The sequence below is a fragment of the Pelmatolapia mariae genome, linkage group LG7 (genome assembly GCF_036321145.2).
Source record: "Pelmatolapia mariae isolate MD_Pm_ZW linkage group LG7, Pm_UMD_F_2, whole genome shotgun sequence".
NCBI lineage: Eukaryota > Metazoa > Chordata > Actinopteri > Cichliformes > Cichlidae > Pelmatolapia > Pelmatolapia mariae.
The window spans coordinates 54094419-54120804 of record NC_086233.1 but is presented as its reverse complement, the minus strand read 5'-3'; the positions used below and the strand labels follow the sequence as shown (position 1 = coordinate 54120804).

Sequence of the window (26386 nt, the reverse complement as noted above, 5' to 3'; positions counted from 1 at the left end):
ACTCCAGCCCTCAGGTTGAAAACCACTTATGTGGGCAATATAATTCAAATGACTGGGATACTTGAATTATACAAATAGGATCAACTCAGGAAAAGGTAATAAAATTTGTTTGCTTCTTTTAAAAGCAAAAGCTCTACAAGAACTCCACTGAGTACTTCTGTAGGATGCAGGAAATATGTAAGAAGGACAAATAAATAAACAAACAAACAACACAATTTAATGTAAAGAATTTACAGCATCAGAAAAATTAAGGATTAACCAAAATAATGTAAAAGCTACCCAGTGGGAGGAGCCACAGATGTTTCAAATATTGTAAAAAACCACCTTAATTTAAAGGTATGACTAGTGGTTTTAATGATCACTTTTAAATATTTAAGATCTGAAACAGCTGCATGAACTGATTAAGTTCTTAACTAACAGCAGAAACGAAATATCTGACTAAACCTAATGATAAGCATATGAAAGAGTCCACTAAGTGACATGAAATCCTTAATTAAGTAGTAGTTAAACAATTAGCTGATGTATGACGGAATTAGTGGCCCATATTGTGGGGTAAGGTGTATTAAATAACATGGAAGCCACTGTTCTCAATAATGACATGAAGTTTAGAAGCTGGGACAGCAGAAAAGTGTTCCCACTCACATCCGGCTGGGGTGTGTGTGTTTTGTTTGGGTTGCCCCGTCGTTCGAGACACGCCGGATCTAAATCCGCTCCGTTTTTTGTATCCTGCTCCCGACCACCTTATCCGTAACACTTTGTGTTTCTGTGTGAGAGAAGCCGACTCTTGTTTACAGCAGCGATTCCACGGAGGAGCGGCGGAGACCCGTAGTGTGCTTTAACCGAAGGCGAACCGTGGGATTTCAGCCTGTGGATACACACGCGACGGGAGTTTTTCTTTTTCTCTTTTGTGCGAAGCTATAAAGGCAAAACAAGAAACACTCTTGGAGAGCAACTCCTTAGACATATTCTCCCTCCCCACTCCAGCCGAGGTCGTCTAGCTGGAGAGCTGGAGACCCATTCTCTTGCGTGGCACAAGTCTGGTATTTTCTTTCAGTTGCAAATCCCGACTGACGGCGGAGATAAGTCGGAGCTGAGGGGCTGAAAATTTGCTGATTTTGTTTTTTTGAAAAGCAACTTCTCATTGCGAGCCAGGACTGCTTGGTTTGGGGGGGTCGATAGACCCTGGTGTTTGAATAGCATACGGAAAAAAAGATTTTTCATTCATTTTTCAGCCTCACAGCCACCACCCCTGTGGATCTGTACGCGTTTTCAGCCCACCGCCTCCCTCCTCACACACACTTATTCACACGGGGGGATTCTTGTGAGCGACACTGGCTTTAATTTATTATGGTGGTAAAGGCTGCTAAGATTTAAGTCTGATATTTTTTTTGTTGTATTAACGGGCCTGGTCGCGCTGTGTAGGCTACGCGCATGCTGTTTTTAAGAGATGGAGAATGAAGATGGGGATTGCCATCATTTATTCAGTAAAATCATGGCTTGTGTGCCATACCAGCCAACGTCAAAGCATCCTGTGACTGGCAAAAATAGCAGAGTGTTTTAGTATTCCACCCCCCAACGTTTAAATATTTTTTGTACACATTTATATATATGTTTAGAGCAAATCCAGACAGATAAGCGACCACGCATCAGGATATCAGAGAAGCTTTTGGGCTACGAGGCACTTGTTTTCTCCTTTTCTCCTTTTTTTTTTTTTATTTTTTTTGTGCGAAGGCTCTGATTTATTGAGCTGATGTGCACAACTTAAATATTTTTACTTCCTTTTTTACTCTCATTATTTTTTTATTTTTTCTTGAAGAGGAGAGTAATGTTCAGGAACGTAAAATCAGAAGCACCGATGGGTGGCCCGATCTTGTTTTGGGGTCTGGTGCTGTCTGTCTCCACTATCTGCATGTGGTCCACATATGGAGAGAGTAAGTATTTAGTTCTAATCAATATTGTTTTTATGAAGAAGATGTCGCTTGAGCAGGAATAGGCCTAAAGGCATAATTTGCTTTTATAACCCAGTTTAACCTCTTGCATAAACGCATTTTTCCCCACTAGTGGAGGATATGCGTTAGCTGCAATTATTGTTTTTATTTGCAAAATAATCAGAGTGAATACCTGTAGTTGGACAAAACGATGGAATGCGACAAAACCGACTTGTGCCCCTTACTTATGCTATCTGAAGAGGACCATGTGGTATAGCTGCCGTCAGTTGATGCGCGCATTTAACCAAATACAGTCACTGTTGTGCGTAATATCGTTTTACTTGATGAAACTGTCATGATTATTGAGAAACGCGCAAAGACATGGAAGCAGACACCGGTGTGATTTTTGACATTAGACACCCAGAAAGCACGGGATGAAGCCAGGGAGCTGAGCTGAAGGTTACTACGACCATGTGGCCATTTTACATTTCATAGTGTGGCGTCGCTGCGCACGAACAGCCAAATTTTAAAAAACAAATCTGGCGATCCCTTGCTTCTTAAAATGTAAAATGCCCAAAGAGTGCCTATACATCTAAATATAATAAAAAAAAATAAAAATAAAAAAGTGAAACATTGTTACATTTGTATAGATCTGTGCACTGTTAACTAACGAAAGTATTGAAATACAGCAGCGCCAGACACATAAATCCAGCCTTAACAGCGTGCTCTTTTGTAAAACGCAAGAAATGTCCGCTGACGTTATACTAACCATCCAAATAACGTTTTAATTTTCTTTGGCATGACGTGAAAATGTGTGCACTATACGCTAATTAACCATTAAAGGCGGGGAAAAGTTAACAAAAAATCAAAAGGGTTTGTAGGACCCAGTGTATTCAGTTTATTCCCAAGTATTCAGTTTTATAAATGGCAGAATTTCACAGGAGTCTGCCCACTTTTGTTGCCTTTGATTGATGTAAAAGTTTGTTTTCATGGTTTAAATTTAGAATAGGATGATAAATCATATAAAATAAAAACTGTTTTTGTTTATATCTATATATAAATCTAATCTGATCTAATCCTGTGTAATGTACTGAGAGCTGCCACAGTCAAGGCTGCTTTTTGCCAGTGCTAAAATAGAACAGCTGATCAATGGGGGTCAAAGAAGGTTCCCTCTCCAGTCACTGGCTGTATGGAGCGTGTTTATATCTAATGGCTCATTGTCTTGGTTTTCAAAGGCAAAAGCTTCTGCTTCAAATGCCCAAAGAAATTAGCTTTTGAAAAATAAAAAAAGGAAAAACTAAAGAAATTGAATGATAGAGAGGATTAAACATTCCAGCTTTTTGTAGTAAAGCTTCTTGTGACACTTTGCATCAAGTTTCCCAGATTAAACAGAGATAGTCATGGAGTTCATTTAGATTTTTTCCCCTTTAATTCAAATCTTTATTTCTTTGGTGGTGTTTATGCCAATAATCCGAATTGTAAAAAAACTTTCAGTTTATCACATCATCATGATCTGCTGATCGTAGATACATTAAGTCTGTTTGGCACACCCATCACCACAAGTTGCTCTTTTGCCCGCCTCACATTAATTGCATCTCTCTGCTTTGAGCCCATTGATTGTGCTTGAGTTGAGTGTGTTTGTCAGCTACGCTGCATATGCTTTATATCTTGATAAGTAAGGAAACTGATAGTCTGACCTCTGTTTATATGGAAATGGAAGAAAAAAAAAGTAACACGGTAGTCCTACCACAGTCATGTTCTTTGAACCCCTCTGAAGGCCACAAGCGCATCTGAGGGTTGGAAGACAGGCAGTTGCCCTCAGATCTCAGCTCGCTGTGGTGTATAATACATCAGAACTCATGGAACAAAGTATTTCATAACAAAGGCTGCGGACAACATTCAAGATGCAAATGTATCACTCGAGGATGATGTTTACTTCACCGGGTTGTACAGGGACAGAATTTCCAGCGCTCCATTAGGGGGTAAAAACCTTCTTTGCTCTCTTCATTTCTGCAATCTGTCCACACCAATAAAATGCAATTAAACTACTTTTTAACTTTCGCCACAGTAAACTTTCCATGCCATGGCTTCGAAATGCGCAGCAAACAAGTCTCTAAAAGTCTAAAGGGAGCGTGTGAGGGCGATAGAGACTCGGTGTTTGGAAATAGATTGTGCAAAAATACTCTTGAAAGAGAAACAGACTTGGTTTTGTTGATTGGAATAGTAGTGAGTTTGTGAACTGTTTTATTGGCTTGTGCTGTTCGCACGGAGCGGTCTCGTATGCAGACTGATGCGCTTAACTTCATCACTTGGCACCACTGCTATTAGAGTTATAAATAGATATGTCACTGGCAAAAGTGGGGTCGTGTAAGTACAAGCACCCGCTGTCCTGATCCGTGCGGGTACACCAGTGTTCCTGTTCAGTTATTTATGAAAGAACATGTTGCTTCGGAAAAAACCTGAATGACGGAATAAATAATCAAGCATCAGTGAACACTGTGTTTGACAGGCACCCCTCCTACTTTTCCCTTTGGGGTATGGCATATTTGAAGTTCAGTACTCTTTGTCATGACGGGGTAAGTGCCTCAGATATGATTGCTGTCACTCTGCTCTAAGGTGTACTTTGTGGTTACATAAAGCCCCCCCCCCCCCCCCCCCCCACACACTTCCTTTAGGTCTTCCCGGTGACTGGATGCAGGAATGCCTAGTCACACTGCACCAAAAGAGTGTGACAAGCGTTCACAGCCCTGTGTTGTGTGCACACATGCAAGTTTATTGTGCAGCATCGAGTGTGTACTGCAGCAGGACTCAGCGTGGCAGCCTGAGTCAGTGGCGTGCCCCTGAGTAAGGATGTAAAAGTGTGTCACTGGGCTAGTTTGTGAGAGTGCAGTCAAATGCTGGCCTACAGCTCCTCCAGGCTGCCAGCTGAGGTTTACAATGCTTAATTAAACACTTTATTTCAAGTGGCATGTCACTGGATTTGCTCAAATGCAGTATCCGTCCGACTGCACATACATCATCATTGGCTGCCGGTTTAATGGTCCGTAGAGTATTTTACAATTTGCGAGATGATGATTGCAAATGTTAGCTCTTCTAATGGATGGCACTCGCTTTATCAGTTGAAAGCTGTTTGTTTAAAAAGAGTGCTGATCTATCCTCCGTGGCGCGGAGGATCCCAGAATGTCTACAAGAAGCCTTTTCTATACTCATATTAATCTGTTGAGTGTTAAACACTAAAGATCATAACAATGCATTTTACATTATATTCCTTTACGTAGGTCAATTTTTTTATACATGCAGCAGACCAGAAGGCTGTAGAGTGAAGCTGACAGTCAAAGAACTGATGAAAAAAGATATATTTTTTTAAACTGTATTTTGGGGCAAAATCAGGTGAACATTTAAAATACTATTACTTTAGGCAACTCTTCAAAATAAGTGTCCAAAAAGGTACCAAGATGACTGCCAAGTGGTGAGACATGAACTTGAAACCTCAAAGTCATTGTCTTTTAATACAAAAACAACTGTGCCTGAGTGATCTTTACCACATCAGTGTGCAGTTCCCCTCGGTTTCGTAGTCAGGTCTAACTTTCTTGCTCGTCACATCTGGTTTCAAACCACAGAGGTGGTGAAGGCTGAGGCCGTCAGCACTAAGCTCCATCACAAGAAGTGACATCAAATTGTCTACATCCATCTTTTCTAGACATTAAATCAAAATCCTTCTGATGACATTTTTCTTAGTTTTCACATTCTCTGTAGGTTTTCACACTCCCTCCTTAAAGAAATTACATCACTGCAAATTCATATTGCTGTTTTGAGCGTGTGCAGTGTGTATGTAAACACAGCCTGTTACCTCTTGCCCTCTTCCCTCATTCTGGGTGAGGGGGAGTGCCTGTCTGAGAGTTGTTGTGATGGGTAATGTTACCATTTGGGGTTTTGGTGAAATCTGAGCCACAGTGATTGAAGTAAGGTCCACTGAGTGGACACGGTCCACCACACTGCTGGTCAGATGACTTCCAGTATGCTGGGGATTAGAGCCAGTTGATGTGGCAGGTGTGAGGGGATAGGACAGCAAAGTGGCCAACTCCTTCACTGTTTGAACCTTTTAATGATCATACTGATTTTATTGGTTGAGAATTCATATAATTTTGAAAAACACAATTTCAGGAAGTTGATCATTTGCTATAAGCGCCTTTGGTTGCTAGGCAACCCTTGAAAATAAAACCAGACCCTTTATGATTGGCCTTAAATGAGAGGGAAATAGGAAATCTCAGCTAACCTAGACTTGGTCTCAGTATATACACTAATAAAAGTGGCAGTTAACATGATATGATAAATATAGGCTTTTTTTTTCTGGAATTCAAATAAGAATAAAAAAAATGCAGATTTTAAAAAAGAAGAAGTGCAAAATAATCAATGGAAGTCAGCAGACAGGTAATTGAGTATTTTAAGTTATCTGTTAAAGTCTGCAAACATTTCTTTCTGCCCACATGCTCTGTTTTTACAATTTACTTTAAGACTGTCGTTCTTGTTCCTCTTTTTGTGTTATAGTTAATGATTAATCCACAATGGAAACAGTTCTATGCCTCCCTGCTTGCACTGCGCACAGAGCCCACCAACAACTTTATGTCAGTAACTGCAGGGGTCACAGAGTTTTCGGGACCCTTAAAATCGCTTCAAAATAAACACAGGGAAGAGGAGTCTTCCCTAATAACCTTCCCGGAGTTTACAGCTGGATGTCTGATAAAGGATACAGTTGCAATACAAGTGCTTTCCCAGAAAGCTCAGTTTGTGGCCTTTTGATAAACAGCACGGCATGTGGTCCCAGATTGCTATCTCATTTTTTTTCTCTCAGCCAAAACCGAGATGGCGTTTATTTACGTGTGAGGTATGTTTACTGGATCCGAATCTGATTTTACGTGAAGCTGAGATAAACGGCGGCCACTTGCCTCGATTTCATTCGACGGGGACGCGTTTGACCGTGCACGTGCTTGTGCAGGTGTGTGCGTGTGTTTGTGTGATGACATTTCCACAGAGAGCCAGGGCAAGGTTTATCAGTCATAAACACGAGCCCATGGATCCCATCACGCTGTGAAGATATGTGTGTTTACTCAGCAGTGTGAAGAGCAAAGATACACGGGAGGGGAGAAGGAGACGCGTGTTATTCGGGGTTATCATGTTATGTGGACGCTGTTGCTGAAATGTATCTGGTGTATGTAATAATGAATAAAGGATTTGGTGTCTTAATCTTATTTAAGCATCGTTGTCTTCGCAACAAATGAGCTGACTGGCAAGAATCGGAGAAGCCTGGAGGCTTAGTTTGAGGCAATGTCTTTCTCGGTCTTTTTGCGAGGAAATGATTGGAATTCCTGGTACTTAACATGCCTAATGAGTAGAACAAGGGAATCACAAAGAGGAGGTCTGTGTAATTCCTTTCATTTTATTCTTCCTGGCTTTCTTTGTGAGCGTAAATCTGCTTTGCATCGACGGCACTCAGAAAGACATTTACTGCATAGCGGTTTCTGTTTGCTGCCATTTTACACCAGGATGGCCCCTGATAGCTATACTTGGCAGAAATCTTATCTTTCCCTGGCCAGACGCCTCCTGATTTTATTAATGCCCCCATCAGGAAGTGGAGCCTAGAGTTTCTCTTTACTAACAAACAAATTAGTCTTTGTATTTGAGTGGCTCCACCCCTCCTCCCTCTTTCCCCCGGCTGCTGGAGAAGCTGGAAGAAAATTCTCAATGAAACAAAGAAGACATGCAGCTCGATGGCTCACGAGTGGAGCCCAGGGGCATTGGTGTTGATTGGGGAAAGCAAATACTATTTTCTACTGGAGTAATTGTTTCCGTTCTAAATTTGGACACGTGAAACACCCCTGCAGGAACAAATATAGCCCGTTCACCCCCATAAAGATTACAATTTCTATTTTTGGTAGAATAGGTTTAATGAAGCACATCAAACGTGGCTTTTTTCCCTTTTTTTCTTTTCAGAAAAACAACCATGAGTAAAGTGAAGTTAATATACTAACAGAACTATTTGTATGCTTGTTAGATTTCTATGTCATTGTTCTATAGTCTAGAAAAACAATCTGGAGGCATAGTGTTCGTGCTGGGAGTGGAAACTGTTTAGCTCTTTTCTTTATCCTTTAGCTCTCAGTAGACAGTGTTTTGACAAGACAATGAAAACATGTCTGTTTGTCTCATTGGATGGACACCGTCACCGTGTTGCTCACGGTGACGGCGTCTTAAGCGCCTTTAAGAACATAACAGGTTTAACCTAAGAGCTTGTATGTCATTGCATTTCCTGAGCTGATTGTTGAACCCTCTTTTAGACACTGTTAAAAAAAAAATATAAATGCAACTAGAAGATATTCTGATTTCATAACTATGTAACATACAATGCAAGGGAATTAGTTGTTCTTTGTCTGAGATTCACAGAAGATTTCTTTTAAGCTTTTTGACTAACAGTTGATTCCCAAACACTGGTATTTTTACCCCAGAGAGTACTTGAGCTGTTGTATGAAGGAATGTGAAAAAACTACATAGAGAAAAATATGATTTATAGTCAGTTAGCTAAAATTAATCACTAAATGGAACGAAACAGTCAGGGGAAATGGGTGAAATATGGATGTTTGAATTAAAAATGGACTATTTTAGCTTCACTGAAGTAAAATGTTAAAATAGGTAAAAGTAATATATAAATTGATTAAATAGCTAAGTTAAAAAAAAGACATTTATGTGATAACGGACGAAATAGTTGGCTTAAGAAAACTGATGAACAGAAAAACAGTGAATTGGTAAACAGATTGATAAATTATGAAAGTGATAAAAAATAATAAAAGCTTGAATAAAGTTTGCAAAGGTGCTGAAGAAGTGAGACTGTATAATCTACTTTGAAGCATTTACCCTTCTTGCATTGGGGTATTCAAAGTGTATTCAGTGTGCACAAAGAATTGAAGACAATGTAGGATGTTACATGAACAGGCAAGTACAGCAGATGTCATATCTAAGTATAATCATATACCCAGGATTTGCTTTATGCATTTGCTTTGTGTCATTATAGGACCAAGAGTTATTTATTTATTTGTTTGTTTGCTTTCTTCTTTGACTGGCTGAACATCTATTTTCTGTCTTGTATTTTATTTTCATGCTGATTGATGACTGTTACTTGTGAAGTGACTCATGACTTCCAGTGCTCCATGGAAGTATGTTTCTTTGCTTTTCTGACTAAACCTGTCGACACCTTGTCGCCTGGGGACAGACATGACTAACTTGGCGCATCCAAAACTGCATACAGCGTGTATGTAATTGCATGTTTCACTGCGATAAGGTTTCCCTTGGTGTAGTTGCTGTTTTGCACAATTAATAGGATAGCCGATTATCATCAATAAAAAAATGCAGTTTTTTTTATTGTGTGTGTGTATGCATCTGCCTGCCTGCCTCTCTGTCTGTCTGCATATGGGTGTGTGTGTGCGGTGTGAAGGGATGCTCCAGGCCTTGTGGTTTCAAGTGCTGTTTTCCGAGAACAGAGAAATAGCTTATTTAAATGCTGGGGTTATCTGAGGTGAAGGACCACATGTCTTCCAGCGAAATGCAGGGTTTGTATCTGATATGATACAAAAGATGTATGAACATGTTAACTCTCGCACTTCATTGTGAAAGTGAGCGACTGTTTCTCTCATCACCCCTTTCAAAATGCATTCACCTCAGCTGACCTTGGTGAGAACCTCTCCCCCGTGTCGCACTTAAAAACTCCTTTCCTGAGAGAACAGTGAGAATAAATTAATTTCTTTCATGCAGCGTAGGAACTTGGTGTAAACATGCTGTTTTTCCTATATGAAAAACTGCCAGCAAAGTACCAACTTTACCGTACTAACAAGATTAGATGTTTCAAGAAGATTACTTACGTGGAACTCTTTTGGCATACACAATCTACAGGCTGTATTTCCCATTGAACACTGGTAAAACTGTGTATATGATGCATATGTAACACTGTAATACTCTTCTGTTGTTCTTTTTCTTTGTTTCTCAATGAAGAAAACAGTAAAGATGTGTTTTCTGTGTGTTGCAGTCTGTGGCCCGGATATCGACCTCCGAAACGACATCGATCAATTTAAGCGTCTTGAGAACTGCACGGTGGTGGAGGGCTACCTGCGCATCCTCCTCATCAACGAAAAGACCAGCAACAACAGCCAGCAGGAGGACTTCCGCTCCGTCAGCTTCCCAAAATTGACCGTCATCACCGGCTACCTGCTTCTGTTTCGTGTCTCGGGCCTCGATAGCCTCAGTGTGCTCTTCCCCAACCTGAGCGTCATTCGTGGGCACAACCTCTTCTACAACTACGCCCTCGTGATCTATGAGATGACCAGCTTAAAAGACATTGGGCTTTACAACCTGAGGAACATCACCCGTGGGGCCATGAGGATCGAAAAGAACCCTGAGCTCTGCTACCTGGACTCGGTGGACTGGTCATTTATTATGAATACTGAGTTCAACAATGTTATCAACGGGAACAAGAAGGCAAAGGAATGTGACAATGTCTGCCCGGGGATCATGGAGGATAACCCTCTTTGTCAGCAGACGACGTTCAATGACAATCGTAACTACCGCTGCTGGACCTCCAACCATTGCCAGAAAGGTAACCCTGAACTCCTTGGTAGTTTTCATCATGGCGATGTTTGAGCGATGTTTTGTGCTGCAGTAGAGTAAATGCAGACGTGGCTTTGATCTAGCTCGGAGGTTTCCAGCATCACAAACATGATGAAATTGTAAATTTCTTCACCAGTGAACAAATCCCATGAATCTATGCAGTGTTTTTCCTTCATTTCCGTCAGGCAGTCAGATTGTCCATGGGCCAGTGCAAACATTTCCTCTCTGTTCGTTACAGAGACCTTGTCTTTAGATCAGGCTATTTGTGGAATGAAGGATGGCTGCAATATAGAGCACCAGGTATTAGAGAGGCATACTCAGTTGAGGTTAAAGTTGCCCTGCCAAGAAATGAGGTAGTCTACCTGTCTGGACCATGTCAGCTAAATATTTGCCTGAGGGACATTTTGCGATTTATGAAAAGGGGTATATTGAAAAATAAGGGGGGGAGGGTCATTCTTGTTTAACTTTGGCCTTGCGGTAGGGTCATGCATTTTTTAACAGTTCAGGGGAGGGTCATATTTTTTTTTATATTCATTGCATTTAAATTCCTCCCATTCTGTTCCCAGTCAGTTCATTTATGAATATCTGATACTTTGTGCATCCATACAGCAGGCGGGTGTAGCACCTTGTGGTCACATTACTTATCTTCACTGTCTTTTTCACAGATTTTAGAGTGTGAGACAGTTTGTGCTTTCAGATCAGAAACTGGGACAAGTAGATCTTCCGTCTCATGCATCTTCAAAACAACTCTGTCAACCACTTCAAGTCTTTATAGGCCAAAAAGATGAGCAAAGATGCTTTTTGGAGAAATTTTATGTTGTTGTTGTTTAACACATTTCACCCACTCTTTTCATGAATTTAAGTAATTATTGCTGTTTGCTGCCATTTGCAATACTTTTTGCACGTTTTGGGTCTCCACCTGTTTATATGTTTATGATCATGGAAAATTTTGGTACTGGAGGACACCTATATATTCCAGCAACTACTTTGTCAGGTGTTTCTGCCTGCCTGTGGGCAGATGATGTCACAAAATGGGAGATACAGTCCTAAAACTATAAGGGTTAGTAGATGGGAGCAACATGAAGGCTTAGCTTGAAGACTGATTTGGTCCAGCATTGTCTCTGGTTTGAAATTCAGTAACAGGTCATGAAAATTTATTCAAAGTTGGAGTCAGGTACACATTAACAAAAGGGCTCATCGATCTATTCGTCAGAGGTTTGAGGTTTTTTTAACCATCTGCAACTAAAACTAGCACATGATGACATTTTTATGTGAAAACTGTTTTTTTTAAATGTTCCCCCTGCCCATTTTTGAAGGCATCTGTGCAGGTGCTAGAATTAGTTTGAAGTCACAAACACCCCTGTCCTTCATCCCTTCAGGGAACCTCAGAATAAACAGTGGAAATCAAGCTTGCTGCTTTTTCCTATTGACCAAGTCAATCTCTATAGGAAAGCAATGGTGTTTACTGTGTGCGTTTTGTGACCTGCTGGTGCTCCCTGTATGTTATCAACCCTTTGATCAATACACAATGAAAATGAACAAGGTTTTGTATGGTTGTCCTTGTTCGAAAACATTAAAATCTTAAATGGGCATATTTTACAAATACCATACATAGTAAAAGGTGCAAATCGCCTGTGATGACTTTTTAGTCACGTCTGTTCTTCCCACACTAGCTGCTATGTGGCGTTTTGTGGTGAAACCCTCTGTTGTTCTCACAAAGCGGACTTGAGAAGCAGAGCCGGAGCATTGTTTGAACCAGTTCACTTCTCTCAGAGGCCCAGGCGAGGTCAGGGTAAAAGCATTCATCTAGAAGGCCTTGAGGTCTCAAGGCTGCAGATAAAGGGTCTGGGTTTAGCTACACAGTGGTAAAAAAGGAGGAGTTACTGAGGCAAAAATAAGACACAGTGAAGCTAGAGCAGATCTGTGATGTCTTGTAATATTCCAGGCTTTGTGCCTGTCTTTGTTTTTATAAAGGTTTGATGTGTCTCTCCTCCCCGCTTAAGATTCCTCTCTCCTCCTTCCTCCGCCCCTTTGTATAATTGCCTTGTTTTTCTCCAGTACAGATGTTCCTTCAAGGGCATGCAGTGGTATTCTAGTCAATACAGCCCGGTCTCCTCTTTAATTACACAACATGAAGAGGGAGTGATGTCTGCCTCGCTCACTGCTTTGCCCTCTGGGCCTTTCCAAATGTTTGTCCGCTCACCAGATACTGTTTCCCACACCAGGTTTGGGTGAATTAGACCAGGGCTTCTCAGAAGTGAGCTTTAATATGTTGCGTTACATCTGGATTTACGACAGGATGGACGTGAGTAGGAGTGACTGTGCAGAGAAGTGCAGATTGGAGCAGAAATTCTGGGTGCCTTTTAGTGGCAGGGAGAGATGCATAGAGAAGCTGTTTACAGGAGGAGGGGCATGGAGGGGAAATGTCAGACAAATGTCAAGTATACAAGCTCAATGCCAACGTCTTGCTGAAGTGTACACAGTGTTGAAAAAGGCCCCATTCCTCCCACTCATCTATAACCCCCATGCTTCCTCGTATATCCTCTCTGCCTTCCTCATTGTTACTCCCTCCTCTTTGTATATGTTGTCTGTTCTTGTCTTCCTAACTGTCGTTCTCCACTTCACTTAGCCTCAGTCTCATCTCTGATTGTCCTTGTCAGTTGTTCTGCTGGTGTTTCGTTTTCTATTTTCACCTAACTCTTTTCTGCAGGGCTTATCAGGGGCTGTTAACAGCTCCGGCTGTCAGATATCTCTTCATTGTTTACTTGTCGAAAGGCACTTACTCACACACGCGCACACACACACACACTGGTCAGAACCACCAAGCTTGTTTGGCGAGACCCTGACTCCTTCCATGCTGCCAGCTGCTTGCTTTGAGTTATGGGGGATCCCATGACTAAAGAAGTGTGGCCTGCTTCAGATGTCCTCCTCAGGTCTCTGTGTTTGCTGCAGACAGGCCTGCCTTTCACTGGACCTTATCCAAATCCGCATAGTCAAGAGGCAGTTGCAATTAGGCAGATGAACACTAAGCATGCCGCTGTAGTCATGGCTGGTCTTAGGGCCGGCTAGTCTTCATAGCTCCACTGGGAGGCACGCACTCTCTTACCCGCTGGTTCTCACATAGCTCACATCTTTATGCAATAGAATATTCATTTATGGTATGCTCAGCCTTGCAGGCACTCCGGTCTGGTTTCTCAACCTTAACTTACCCTGTCTAATTTAAAGCAGCACGTCTGCCATGCTTTATTTTTATACTAACAAATGCACGTCATAATGATTTATTTATTGTTTTTAAGAGTAGTGGGACTTATGATAAGTCAAAACTTTAGCATGAGACCACAGACTTTGCTCTGGAGCCCTGACTGTTGGGAGAGCTTTGCACCAGTCTGGGAGACTTTGCATTACTTTGCATTTAGTAATATGTTTGCTCTCTCTCTGCCAAAGACCTACTTGATATCTCTGGCCTGAGTGCTCTGACCTGAATCCACTTCACAACAGAAGTGGGTTTTTTAATAAAAAAACAAAACAAAACAACCCCCCCCCAAAAAAACCCCCCCCACTATTTTACTGTAGAGCAAGGTCTCACAGGCAGACCCGATCTAGGATTCATCCTGATGAGTAATAGCACCGATGGTGTTAAGTTATCACAAATCTTCCCCAAATATAATAGAAAGAGCGAAATGTATTTGTATCATGAATCATTCTGACTGTGGCATTCAGTCGGTCTTATCTAAACGTGTCAAAACGGTGCCATTTAAAAATAAGTCGAAAGTGCTTTTTTTAAACAGCTAGTCCTGTAGTTTTTGAAAATGAGTAAACAGTATGTTTTTTTTCCACTAAGGAAAATATAAAATGTCACAAAGCTTGGGTTTCAGACGGTGTTAGGTCCTTGGGTATTTGGAATCTGAATTCTAATGGGCCTCTGGTCTCTCAGAGTGCATAATGATCATCTCTCCACCAATAATTATAACTCTGTGGTATGCAGTGTTTGAGTCTTTCAGTAATAGATGTTTCGCTTGGTAAATTAAGAGGAAATGACGATAATGTCAAGGTTGCACGTTTTATCAGTGCTTGCACCTTCTTTATCCTATTGCTCCATGGAAAAATCCAGCAGATGGCTAAGAAAAGGACTCGGAAGTTGGCCCGACTTCATTTTCGAGCTAATGTTATGCCTTGGATGTTCAAACAATGATTATTTAACACCTTAGTGTTTGCAGGGATTTAATCACCACCTCTCCAAATTCACCCATACCTGGTGTTTTGTAACAGTACGGTTACACACTGACTAGCCAGTTTTGCTTTTGGTTGTTTTCCTGGCTCTCTGCTGATTAATTTAATTCAAATTTCCCTGGAAATAACCACTCATTAAATACATTTGTGCAAAGTGGTTCTACGGCGGGTTTGCAAAGAATAAACTAGATTTATTGATCTCTACACCTCTCGTAACATGGAGTTAGTAGAATTGGGTCTGCCACTTTAAGTATATAAGGTAGACATTCCTGCTGGCTTAGTCATTGCAGTTGTGAGGGGATAAAGAGGGGGGAAATACACAGCAGAGGCTGTGTGCGGACTACACATGCAAGGCCGTGGAGAAACTTTATGTGCTATTTCGAATAATAAAGAGTTAAACTGATTTGTGTGTGGTCTGTTTGGTGTATGCAGCCATTGTTGTGTAATGTAGTGAGCCAAGTTCATATGATCGTGCCTTCCCCCTTCTTTTGTTTAACCAACATCCAACAGTAGATACAACGAAGCTTTTGAATATTTAATGGCTTCTGGAGCTTATCAAAGTCCTGCGGTTACAGGCACAGGAAACAGCTCAAATACCAGTCTTGAGAATCCAGTGCTTTCCTGGGGGCATGCTCAGCACCATGACAAGTTCCCGTACATCCGCTGTTTCCACTGGGCACAAACTACTTGCCTGCGCTTTGCTCCAGTTTGTACAAAGCTTGGGCGGCGTGCCAGCGCTGGTGCTAAAGTAAGGAGAGTCACTCACTCCCACCATCCTAAAGCCACCAGACTGACCATGGAAAAAGCACATCTGTCTTGGTTTCTTCTGCCATGTTCACTATATCACTGTATCACCACAGCTCCAAAAGGAGTGAGTGTGCCTGTGTGTGGTTTCTACCAAGTATTTGAACTAAAAGAGAATGTAGTCAACATACTCCAACCCTGCTGGCACACTGTGCATGGCCCCTATTATTTCCCATGAGATCAGGATACTATTGATTCACAGTGTTATAACTCCATAGTGTCACAAAAATAAATGCATTAAATAGCAAATAAAGCTCCCTTTACAGCAGCCCTTTGTTTTCTGGGTTCTCAGATGTCTCTTCAAACCAAGGACAAGAGAAGCAAAAACAAGCTACTAATTGGTTTCTTTGCACGTGTGTGTGTAATACATGGGAAAGGTTATTGTCCTCTCTGAATTATCAGGCATAGATTTTTTAGATTTTATTTACTATATTGTCTTCACATTTTATTTGACTTCTTGAAGCACATTTGGCAGTCAGTGGTTATGTTAGCATTAGATAAAAGAATAGTTTAGTGAAATTGTTATTTGCTTTCCTTGAGACGGTTTATTTGCTGTGGCAGGTTTACAGTGTTTTTAATTGTTGACATTACATGATACACAGTGCAGCTATAGTATATAAATCATATCTGAATTTCTTTTTTTGACAATACATCATTCAGTTTTTTCTGATAGGATATTAATTACAAGCAGTTGACGTGTCTTTCTGCGCTGTCATCCCATCTAAATCCCATCACCCACCCTCCCTTCTCCTCTTTCGCCTCTCATGGCCTTTGCCACATTTCCCACCATCTACGTCACATTCATAAATGTCATGCTCAGGGCCCGTTTGCAGATGATGTTGGTGCATTAGACCAAACAGAGACCTTCTTCACCGAGTACCCAGAACCTGAGCCCTGTTGAAGTAAAACTCAATTTGGTTACAAATAGTTGTTCTGCTCAATTGGTTTTATTGGTTGCCTTTGGACTTTCGAGGGGCTCGTGGTGCGATTGGTCAGAAAGGAATTCATTTTTCCTCAGACTTTAATGTGTTTTGAGTTTCATGCAAAGACAAAATTGAAACGTATATTATTTCGCTTCGCTGTTTCGGCCAAGAGTGGTGAAAAGCCACAGACACGTGTTGACTGCTGTTACTAACTTTTAATGTCAACAGCAGTGTCCCTCTCTGTTATTTAGAATCGGTTGCAAGTTTGCAAAGTTTCATCGAGTCATGATGACACGGCTGTACAGTGTGCTATTGTCCATGTATGAACAGCAAGGCTTATTGTCCATTGATGCTTGACCCTGTGAGTTTATCCGACTCCTGTCCTCTGTGGCCTACAAAGGTCTCCTCTCAAAGCACTGACAGATTAGCCCCGCTTCCTAGGATTGCTTGATTGACCAAAATAGGACCTGTGTGTCTCGCTGCCAGGTTCCAAAGAGACTGACTGACATACTTGTACTCACATCCAAACATACAGACATATGCTCTCTTCTCTCACGTGCCATCGCTTTTGACAAATTTTCCTCAACTTGTGCCCACTGTGACTGTATCTGCTGTGTTTGTGTATGTGTGTGTGTGTGTGAGAGAGAGAGAGAGAGAGAGAGAGAGAGAACCTGTGTAAGTGTCAGCCCAGTGTGTAATGTGTTTCCAGCCTGTTTGATGCCTATTTGAGCCACCCAGTTCCTCTAGTGTTAGGCTGCCTGCTGGCTTGTGGCTGCGCAGCTCGGGAGCTGTGACTCATCCTTTGCTCTCACTACTCATTCATAGTATTCATAGTATTCATTCAATACTATAACCCCCCCCCCCCCACCCCCAGCTCTGTGGTAGGTTCCCCTCAGTCCTGCTCTAAATGGCAGGACGGGATGAGGGCTATCGCCACCTCTTAGCGACGCCTCTCTGAGAGGTGCGAGAGATGAGTGCCTGTGTCTGCTGCCTGTGCCTGCCCTCGGTGCCTTAACTGTGCCTCTGTCTGCCTGCCTGCCTCAGCTCTATCCCTCTTTATAACTCTGGCCACAGCAGCCATTTACTCATGCTAGGCTGGCTTGGCTGTGGCTCCTGGGAGATAATGCGCCATGCCTGCAAGTAAGCTCAGAGCATGGGTTAATTCCACAGTGGGGAAAAAAACAAAATCTCCTGCTGACAAATCTCTCCTGCAGAGGTGAGGATGTATGCTGGCATGCCACAGAGAGAGAGAGAGAGAAGAGTATCCTTTTTTTTTTCTTGCCAGAATAGTTAGGTAGGTTCACTCAGGTCACAGAAACACTGGTCCTCTATTCTCTTCCCTTTAAATGTGTGGCGAGGAGACCAAAGGAGGATCTGAGCTACTCTTGTCTACCTTCCTCACCACACATGGCTGAAATGTGTGTGCTTCTTTAAAAACTGTTGGCCTCTGTGTGTTTTCTTCCATTACTTCTATAAACTATAAAAATATAAAACATGTATAATTACTAAGAGCCGTTTTGTATCCTGCAGCTGCTTAACTAGCGATGAATCACGGATCCTATGGTTGTGTTTGTACGTGTCTCTTTTGTGCGTACGCTATCTCTAAAGGAGATATCGAGCAGGCCTCGGCGTGCCAGCGGTGTTTTGCCGTCTGTTCTTTTTCGGAGCATGTGCACAATGAGGAGATGAAAGGACATAATAAAATTACAAAGGAAACCTCATGAATTACACAGCTAGATGAAATGCCTCTGACAACCACACACTTCCCTTTCAGGCCTTATTTCAAGATCCCTATTTACCAGCATGAGGATTTAGATTACAGAAGTTTGAACCAAACTTTGGATAAGGTTGGCTCTTTAAAAATCTTCCCCATCTAATGTTCAGTGTCAGCAATCGACGAAGGAGTCTTAACTTGTCTAATGTCATTAGCCTGCTTTCTGTCAGTGGCTTAGAATGACCTTGACCGTGTCTGGTGCCTCCCCTTCCTCTCTTCGTCTTGTTTGGGTGAGATCCCCAGAGTCCAGTGCAGTTGTCAACACGCAGCCTAATGGGCACAGGTGGCTGGGGCTCCTCTGCCTTCTCCAGCCCTCTTGGCATGGTTCTCTTGGCAGACCAGCAGCTCCTTGGCCATTCGCCTCAATGGGCCACTCCAAAGCAGTAATCACCAGCTGGTGCTTTGTTAGCATCAGGGTGGCCCCCAAGATGAATTATGGCTCTCAACTTTGAATTATGGTTCCTTCTAAACTCCAGCAGCGTGTGAAGTTCCGATCAGGATTCGCTGTATTTCCTCCTCTGGCAGGCGTGGATGCAAATGCAGTTTCATTCATAAAAGCTTTCAAAGAGATGACATGTCGCTAGATCATCGCTGGTTTCCTCCCAGTTACTGACCACAGCAGAGCAATGTCCGAGAAGGGGATGTAGAGAGCGGGGGATGGTGAGTGTGTGTGTCTGTGGTGGGGGGGTTGTTGGATGAAAGAAAGCTCTGCAGCTGTATTGCACTATGAAGCAGTCAGACAGCGGCTTGTTACTGTGTCAGATAAATATAGAGGTCTCTAGAGCTCTGCACTGCAGCTCTATCTCTGCTCGCTGCTTAAAGGAAGGGAAAGGCCGTGTCACCTGGGAGATGCCACTCTCCTCATTCATCCTCACTAAATTGGCTTTAGATTTGCAGGACATTAAAGATTATTGAGAATCTGTAGGGATAGGGTGGGGTATAAGGTGAACCACAGAGAAGGGCTGAAGTTAGGCACAAGGTACGCTTAAACGTTTTTTGCCCACATACTGTCTTTTCACAGAGCTGTCATCCGACAGCACACTTGAGCTCAGTAGCTGTCATGATTTCATCCATAGCACTTACCGATTTCTTATGTTTATTGGCTTAAAAGTTAAGAAAATGGCGAGTGATGGCTTTGCTAATTCAGCAGCAAGTGCGCCAAGCGACCCGCTGTGTATGCGTGTTTTGGTCCGAGCGCGCTTGTGCATCCTCCTTATAACAGCCTGGCTCATGAGGTCTGCTGATCGAGCAGAAAGTGCAGCCTGTTGGGGGTAAAAGAGGAGGTGCATTAGCTCTCCTTTCATCTATTTCATCCTCTTCTGTTTGACGAGAGCACAGTGGTTGATAAGCGTCCGGCGCGCCTTTGAAGTCCCAGTCGGGACTTCAGTTCAACCCTGCCACCACCACCCACCCCCATTACTGCGTCAATTACAGAAAGGCTTTGCAGGCCTTGTTTGCGCTTGAGTGTGAATCAGGCTCCTCCCTGTGGCTGATAAACATACAGTCTCCATGTAAACATCACCCATTGTCATTCATATTTTATTACTCACACTCGTTTACTCAGCGTAGGCGCTCCTCTGTCATCCCAGCTTAAGCTTTTGTTCTGTTGCACCTCTGCTTTTATGTATGATCTGGTTTTAAAAAAGTGCTTGGCTTTCTTTGGATGAGTAAGTCAACGTCCATCGTTTCACCCCAGTTGGGAAAAAAAAAACCCTACAGGTGTATTTACTGAGTTGTGGTCTGTTTCTCAACCCTTCTGAGAAGTCGCTCTGTCCTATATGTACTGTTGTTAGCACTTTTCCAGTCCAGGCATGTACTTGCTTGTAAGAAGCTTGTTGTTGCATTCCACCTACCTCCCTGCATAATATATGGTATTAACTTCCAGCCCTTTTGTTTGTGTCTCCCTTGGTCTGCCTGTGTGTGAGGTAATGACACTGATGCTCGTCTTCAGACAAACCCCTCAAACTTTGGTTTCCTTGGACAAAAAAACCCCTCCCAAAATTAAGGGAACACTTGGGCAATTTTTAACTTTTACTCTTGGTGTGATTTCTAATCAAGATTTTGGATTCCATTTACTGTTTATATTGTCACTTTATTTGCAGCAAAAGACACAATGTACTGTTTGTCAGTAAAGATTTTCACCTTCAATATTTCATTTGTCAAGAGCCGATGTGTAATTTATGTGTTCCCTTCACTTTTTTTGACCAGTATATATTTTAGTGGGTAGGAATGAAGCCTTAGTGTGGTGCTGGGAAGGAAAGACAGGAAAAAAAAGAGCCATAGTCCAATTCAAACACGTTAGATTGTTGCTCTTTCTGTACGTAAAAATAGCCTCGCATAAAGCAAAAGGCCACATTCCTTTTCATATATGCGAGCGTTACATGAGTGGAACTTTTATTTATTTTTTCTTTGGTTAGGGTCAACAAAACTAGGAAATCTTTTTGTTCCTGCTGTTTTGTTCCTGATTGTTCTAAGAAGGCAGGGCCTTCAATGGCCGTTGTTTCCACTGTATGTTTTATTTACAGTAAAGATTTCAGAGTGTGTTTTTTTCCCCTTAGTCTCTTTTTCAATACTGCAAACGGACTTCCTGTTTAGGAATATCATAACCGCTGAATTCGAGCTTGTTTTGAAATCCGTCCATTAACATTTTTTTTCCCTGTTTGGGAGCTCCAAAAACCCCCCACAAAGAGCGGTTTTCTTCATAACAGCATGTCCTTCAGTCAACAGCAGCTTTTTAAAGGACTAAGATTAACTCAAAATACTCGGCTTCGTGTTTAAAGTAAATGGCAAAACCACCACCTCCAGATGTGTGTCATCTGGAAAATAAACCAGGGACCAAAGATGGATGAGAAAGGATGTGTGACACTGCCTCTCGGCATGTACTGTACCTACTGTATGCACTGTATATATGTACGTGCTTATAGCGTGCTCAGACAAAAATAGCTTTTGTTTAATTAGCGGTGTGACGTGCATGTTTTTGCTGTGCATATGTGAGTCATTCATCTGCACTAAGGAACAGTTTCCTCAGGCTCAAATCTACGCATGTAAAGGTTTCTCTCCCCTTTCTTCTGGTTCATGGCTTCTTTTTTTCAGATTAGTGGTTCATTGTGTTTACATCATAGCCATTAGAGCTGGGTTAGGCAACATGTTTTTAGCATCACGAGAAGAAAGAAAAAACGGAATAGCTTTTCAGGATATTGTAATTGAAACATTTTGAGAAGGAACGAGACCCCTGTATCTCCTCTTCTCTCTGTTTTCAGGCTTTAGAAAATCTAGCCTGTGACAAAACACTTTAATCAATCGCAGGTATTTTTAGACAAGAGTAGATGAGTCGTAAAAAAGTTATATAAAGTGCAAAACATTTCCACAGAAAAAGTGACACAGGGGCAGATCAGGTTAAGCGTAGGTCCTTCCTGGAAAAGCAGCGTTTGAATCCAAAGTGATGCCGTTAAACAGGAGTTTCATGAAGTACTGTGAAGATCCAGCATGGTGACTGCTAGGGAAAGGCCACCCAGTGACGGCGCTTTCAGGCTGTAAGAGAGAACAACACCCACAGTAAAATTTTGCTCTGTGGTTGGTGAGTGTCTCGGCTTGCCCGAGGTGCATCACAAGGTGCTGAACTCATGGCTCACGTAATTCATTTTTTAAAACATAATAAATATACTTGTGACACCCGCAGGCACTAAATGACGCAATAAAGAACTTTTCCATCTCTAGACAACTTTTTGGATCAAGACAAAATGAACACAAGGCTAATGAATGTTGCTTTGTCTTCTATTTTTCCCTTTCAGATAAATTATTTGATGACATTTTACTAATTAGGTTTTATTTTTAGCCTTTCAGTCACTCGGTCGATGTTGACCCGTTTCAAGTTACAGTAGAACAAAAAACCTGCTGAATGTCTGTTTTTGTCCTCAATTTTGCTGTTTCATTTTTAATTTATAGCATTCTGCACGGTTTACTCAAGCTGACCTTTAAATGCCCATTTGATGCTTCTCTTTGTGGAGTTTTTGGTTATGATGGTTATGTATTTATGTGTGCTAACTGGTTATGTTTTGAATGTTTTGAATAACAACTACCTGTACTACAAGTACCTGTTCTCCTTCATCATTTTTCTTCTTATTTAAACTTCACATCATTTCAGGGTGTTTGCTGTTCTTGCAGTGTATCTTTACATAGCATGCCAGTGCCGTGGAATCAGACAGACCCGGCATCTTACATCGCAGCCCACTTTGCCGCCTCTGCTTTTTACTTGTCACAGATTGGTCAATTTGGGTCTCCTACTATTTTCCACATCCTGGATAAAAGCAAAATAATTTAATGACCAAGAGGAATAAAAGTGCACTATTCCTGCTTGGAACATGAGAGTGAGGTGGGAGAGGAATTTACTTTTTTACATTTTTTTTGCGCTAGGTGTGCTCTGATGAGAACGATGAGGTCAATGAGAGCATTATGGATTGTCTTTGAAACTATGTGGCCGTCTGATACGTGTGATGAAGCAGGACTCCTCTTTGTGTGTAAGGACAGTGGGTGCACAGACTCTGTGAATGGCTCACATTGTGAGCCACTGTGTTGGCACCAGTGGCTTTACTGGCACGTAGATGTAGAGTCAGATATGCTGGACCCTGGCCTACTCTGTGGTATTATTAGTATTCTGTATCTCTGCAGAGGTCCTGCACACCTCAGCCTGCTGAGAAGCTGTCATGTAGAACCTCAAATCAAGGAATGGTTTGTTTTTACACCTTTCTGTCCACTGATTTTTAATTAAGTGAAAGCCCAAAGTGACTGAGGTACAGGCGTGTTTGCCTAAGTAAGCATAATATTTAAGACCGGCAGCGATACCCCCTGAGAATGTGACCTTTTCTACTGCAGGATTAATTTAAGCTCTTGGAATTAGGATTTAACTTTTTTTTTTAATTCAAATGTGTTTTTTTTTATAGCTATCTTTATATGTTTGTTATTTTTTCTTAATTGTGCGTAGATGCACAAAAAAGAAAAATCACAGTTAATCCCTAAAACTCAATCTGTGTCTGCTCCCAACAAATTTTAACATTGTATATTACAATTGAGTAAGTGTGTATTTCCATTCACGCCACATGGCAGCAGACACTAGCCCAGTGTTGTTTTGCATTGGAGTGTATGTAAATATCAGAGGGGGTTGTTATTTCCTAGCATGTAAGTACGTGCTCTGCCCAGTGAGCTCTTCGGTGCCGCCATGGAGACAGACACATCTGCATTTGGCGCGTCACTTAGTGCCTGCGGGTGTCAGAAAATGCTGCACACAAGCTTGTGTTTAAGCTCTTGGCTCCGGTGCGGTGGGAGGAAGCGGCCTCTCGGGGCACAGCAAAGAGAGCCTGTGCCGTCGCCTCTTTTTAAGTGCAACAACGGAGATGTCGCTCTTGATTTACGGAGTATGAGCTGGGCGGGTCGTGTCCTGACAGAGAGGCCGGCTACTTGAGGAAGAGGAGGGGAGGAGAAAAAAAGTCAAGAGTGGAAAAGAATTGAGAAGAAGCAAGTGAGGTGGATGCTCATGCATGTCCACCCAGCAGTCAGATCACATCCAGACTGACATCTGTACAAGACCAAGTCACGTGTTTATGATTCCTCGGGTCCCAGAAATACCCCCAGAACTCCGATCTCTGACCAAGCCAAACGGTTAGGCTTCTCATTAAGTAATCACCATCAGCTTGGGCTGCTGAAATATTTGGCAGTGAAGAAATGAAAATGTAACTATAAAATGTAATAAGCAACCTCAGTGCGGTAAAATGCTGCCTGGAGAATTTATTTGTTTGTATATGTATAGTGTGTGTGTTATGTTTGGATGAACTGTGGAAAACGGCTGTGGTGTCAGGGCGACATACAGAAGCATTGTGCTTGGAAGTGTGTTTGTCTGCGACATTATTTCTCCTACTCTGCTTTCGTTTTTTTTTTTCTGTCACTGACAGACACACCCATACCAGGAATCTCTCGTGGTTTTTACCAACTTTGACTTTCTCATGTAAATACTTACCCTTTGAATGGCCCAAATTAGGGCTATCACGCTGAAGATTGATTCAAGATATTGGCCACGGGCCACTGTGGGGATGGTCTGCAGCGTGGCATTTTTTCTGACATAGCTCAATGGAGGAGGTCTCGCATGTCTGCCTTTGTGGTGGAAAAGGCTGTGTTTGTGTGTGTGTGTGAGTGTTTTAGGAGGTGGAGTAGGCGGGTGTGGGGTAGGGGGAGGTTAGGCCTAAAGAAACAACAGCGACTGCTCTTGAGTATGTCGCCTGTTCCCAGCTTCTTGGCAGTAAATTTGATCAGAAAAAATACACGCTCTGGCTTTACAATGCAGGCCTTTGTCTCTGGTCGGCATCGGAACCGTAAACCATTTTGGAAACTGTTTCCAGCTTATTAAAACGTTTCCAGACCGTGACTGTTGAAGCAGTGAGTTTTCCAGTTAATTGCTTGGCATCCTTCCCCATCTTAGGTCTGTCATGGGCATCTTCAGAGAGTAAAGACTGTGGCTAGGATTAGCTATTGGACTTCTCTACTATTCACTTTCTCCTCTCTCTCTCTGTCTCTCTCTCTACCTCCCCATGCCCCCTTGGCTTTGATTAACTGTGAAGATCATAAGCCAGTTCAAGTGTGGCCTCATACCCTCATTGCCCAGTGTCATTGTTCTAACTAAACTGCTCTCTTCAGCAGGAATGAATTAGCCTTTTGTGCACCAATGGCCTCTTTACAAATAGCCATTAATGTTCTGTTAGTTTAGTTTGGACTCTATTTAAGTTAAATCACAAGCACTATTAGGCAGTGTAGGCTATTACAGACTTGCCGCTAATTGTCGGTGGAATTGAAATTACATTGTGAGAATAATTAGATTTCTGTTCTCATTTATTGGCTCCAATGTGTTTTGTTTAATCTGAGTTTAATCCGGTTGTCGCTCCCGATATCCTTTCTGAATTGATGTCTTGGAGATAATGGGTGCACGGCCCCCTTGTTACTGTACACCGAGGTGTTCATTGCTCTCTCCGTTACCTTCTCTTCTCTCGTCCCTTTCTGGATTTTTGCCTGTCGCTACAATTCGAATGACCACAAATCTTCTAACTTTGTTTTCTAATGTGTGTTGCTCCATTAAACTCCCAGAAGAAAATGTCTTAAATGGACTAAACAGAAACATGAGGAAGCTACTGAAAAGAAAACGCTGTTCTTTGATTTCGCTTGGCTAATTTATTTCCACTTAGAAAATGTATCCTTGATTGTTCACTAGTGCTGTCTGATGCCCTGCGGTCTGTGACCTCCGAGGCATCTCTTGACACTTTTTGAACTGAATGTAAAATCAACATGGATTTCTCCCTCATGACATTCTAGATTTCCCTTGAGCTTTTGCCATATTTGTATTTTGTCTGTTCTGTAACATTTTACCCCTGGTTCCAGGGTTACGTAAGTTCAGTCTTGTGGCTGGCTTCCCTGTTGGCATTCTTGTCGCATACTGAAGATTCCTCTGTCTATGAGAGAGATAAGGAGAGAAGATACAATGGTGGCGAGGAATGGGAGATGTCACAGAGGGCAGACAATGGGCAGATTCTGTTAAATGAGCCAACTGGTATTGACTCAGGCTTACTGCAACTTATCGTCTAATTGCCACAGTGTTGGCGTTATTCCCTGGGTGATATGTGGCTGATGAAACTAAATCCCAGATATATGGCTTGGTGAAGAAATGCTCTAAACACAGACAGTGCTCGCACTGGGTGTTTTGTAGGACACTACATGTTGGGGGGGTGGTCTGATTCTCACAGGGAGATCTGAAAGAATACCTTTTGTTTCCTCATTGCTTGCTTTGTCTGATAAACTCTGGCCAATAGCTGAACGCTGTTGGCCCTCCATCACCAACTGTTCTCCTGCTACACTTAGTTAATTCCTCATCCTTCTGCTGATTCTCACCCCAACAGCTCCTAACCTGGAAGGCCACCTCTCTGCACTCTGGGTACTGTTGGACTGTTTACCCCACAGTAAAAAAGAAAAAGAAAAAGTGCCTTGGATTGGGCAGGGATTATATAAGACTAGCGTCTTTGCTGTCAGTACAGTTGATTTCC

General features: G+C 42.2%; 1 protein-coding gene across 1 annotated transcript in view; it reads left to right on the top strand.

Moving 5' to 3' along the window:
- The first annotated feature begins 743 nt into the window (after positions 1-743).
- The window catches only part of igf1ra (insulin-like growth factor 1a receptor), a 70273-nt gene continuing 44630 nt past the window's right edge, over positions 744-26386 (top strand). Inside the window, exons 1-2 of the mRNA XM_063479724.1 lie at positions 744-1931; positions 10000-10566. Coding sequence (XP_063335794.1) covers positions 1826-1931; positions 10000-10566 — 673 coding nt within the window. The 5' untranslated portion in view covers positions 744-1825. The remainder of the gene's footprint in view (positions 1932-9999; positions 10567-26386) is intronic.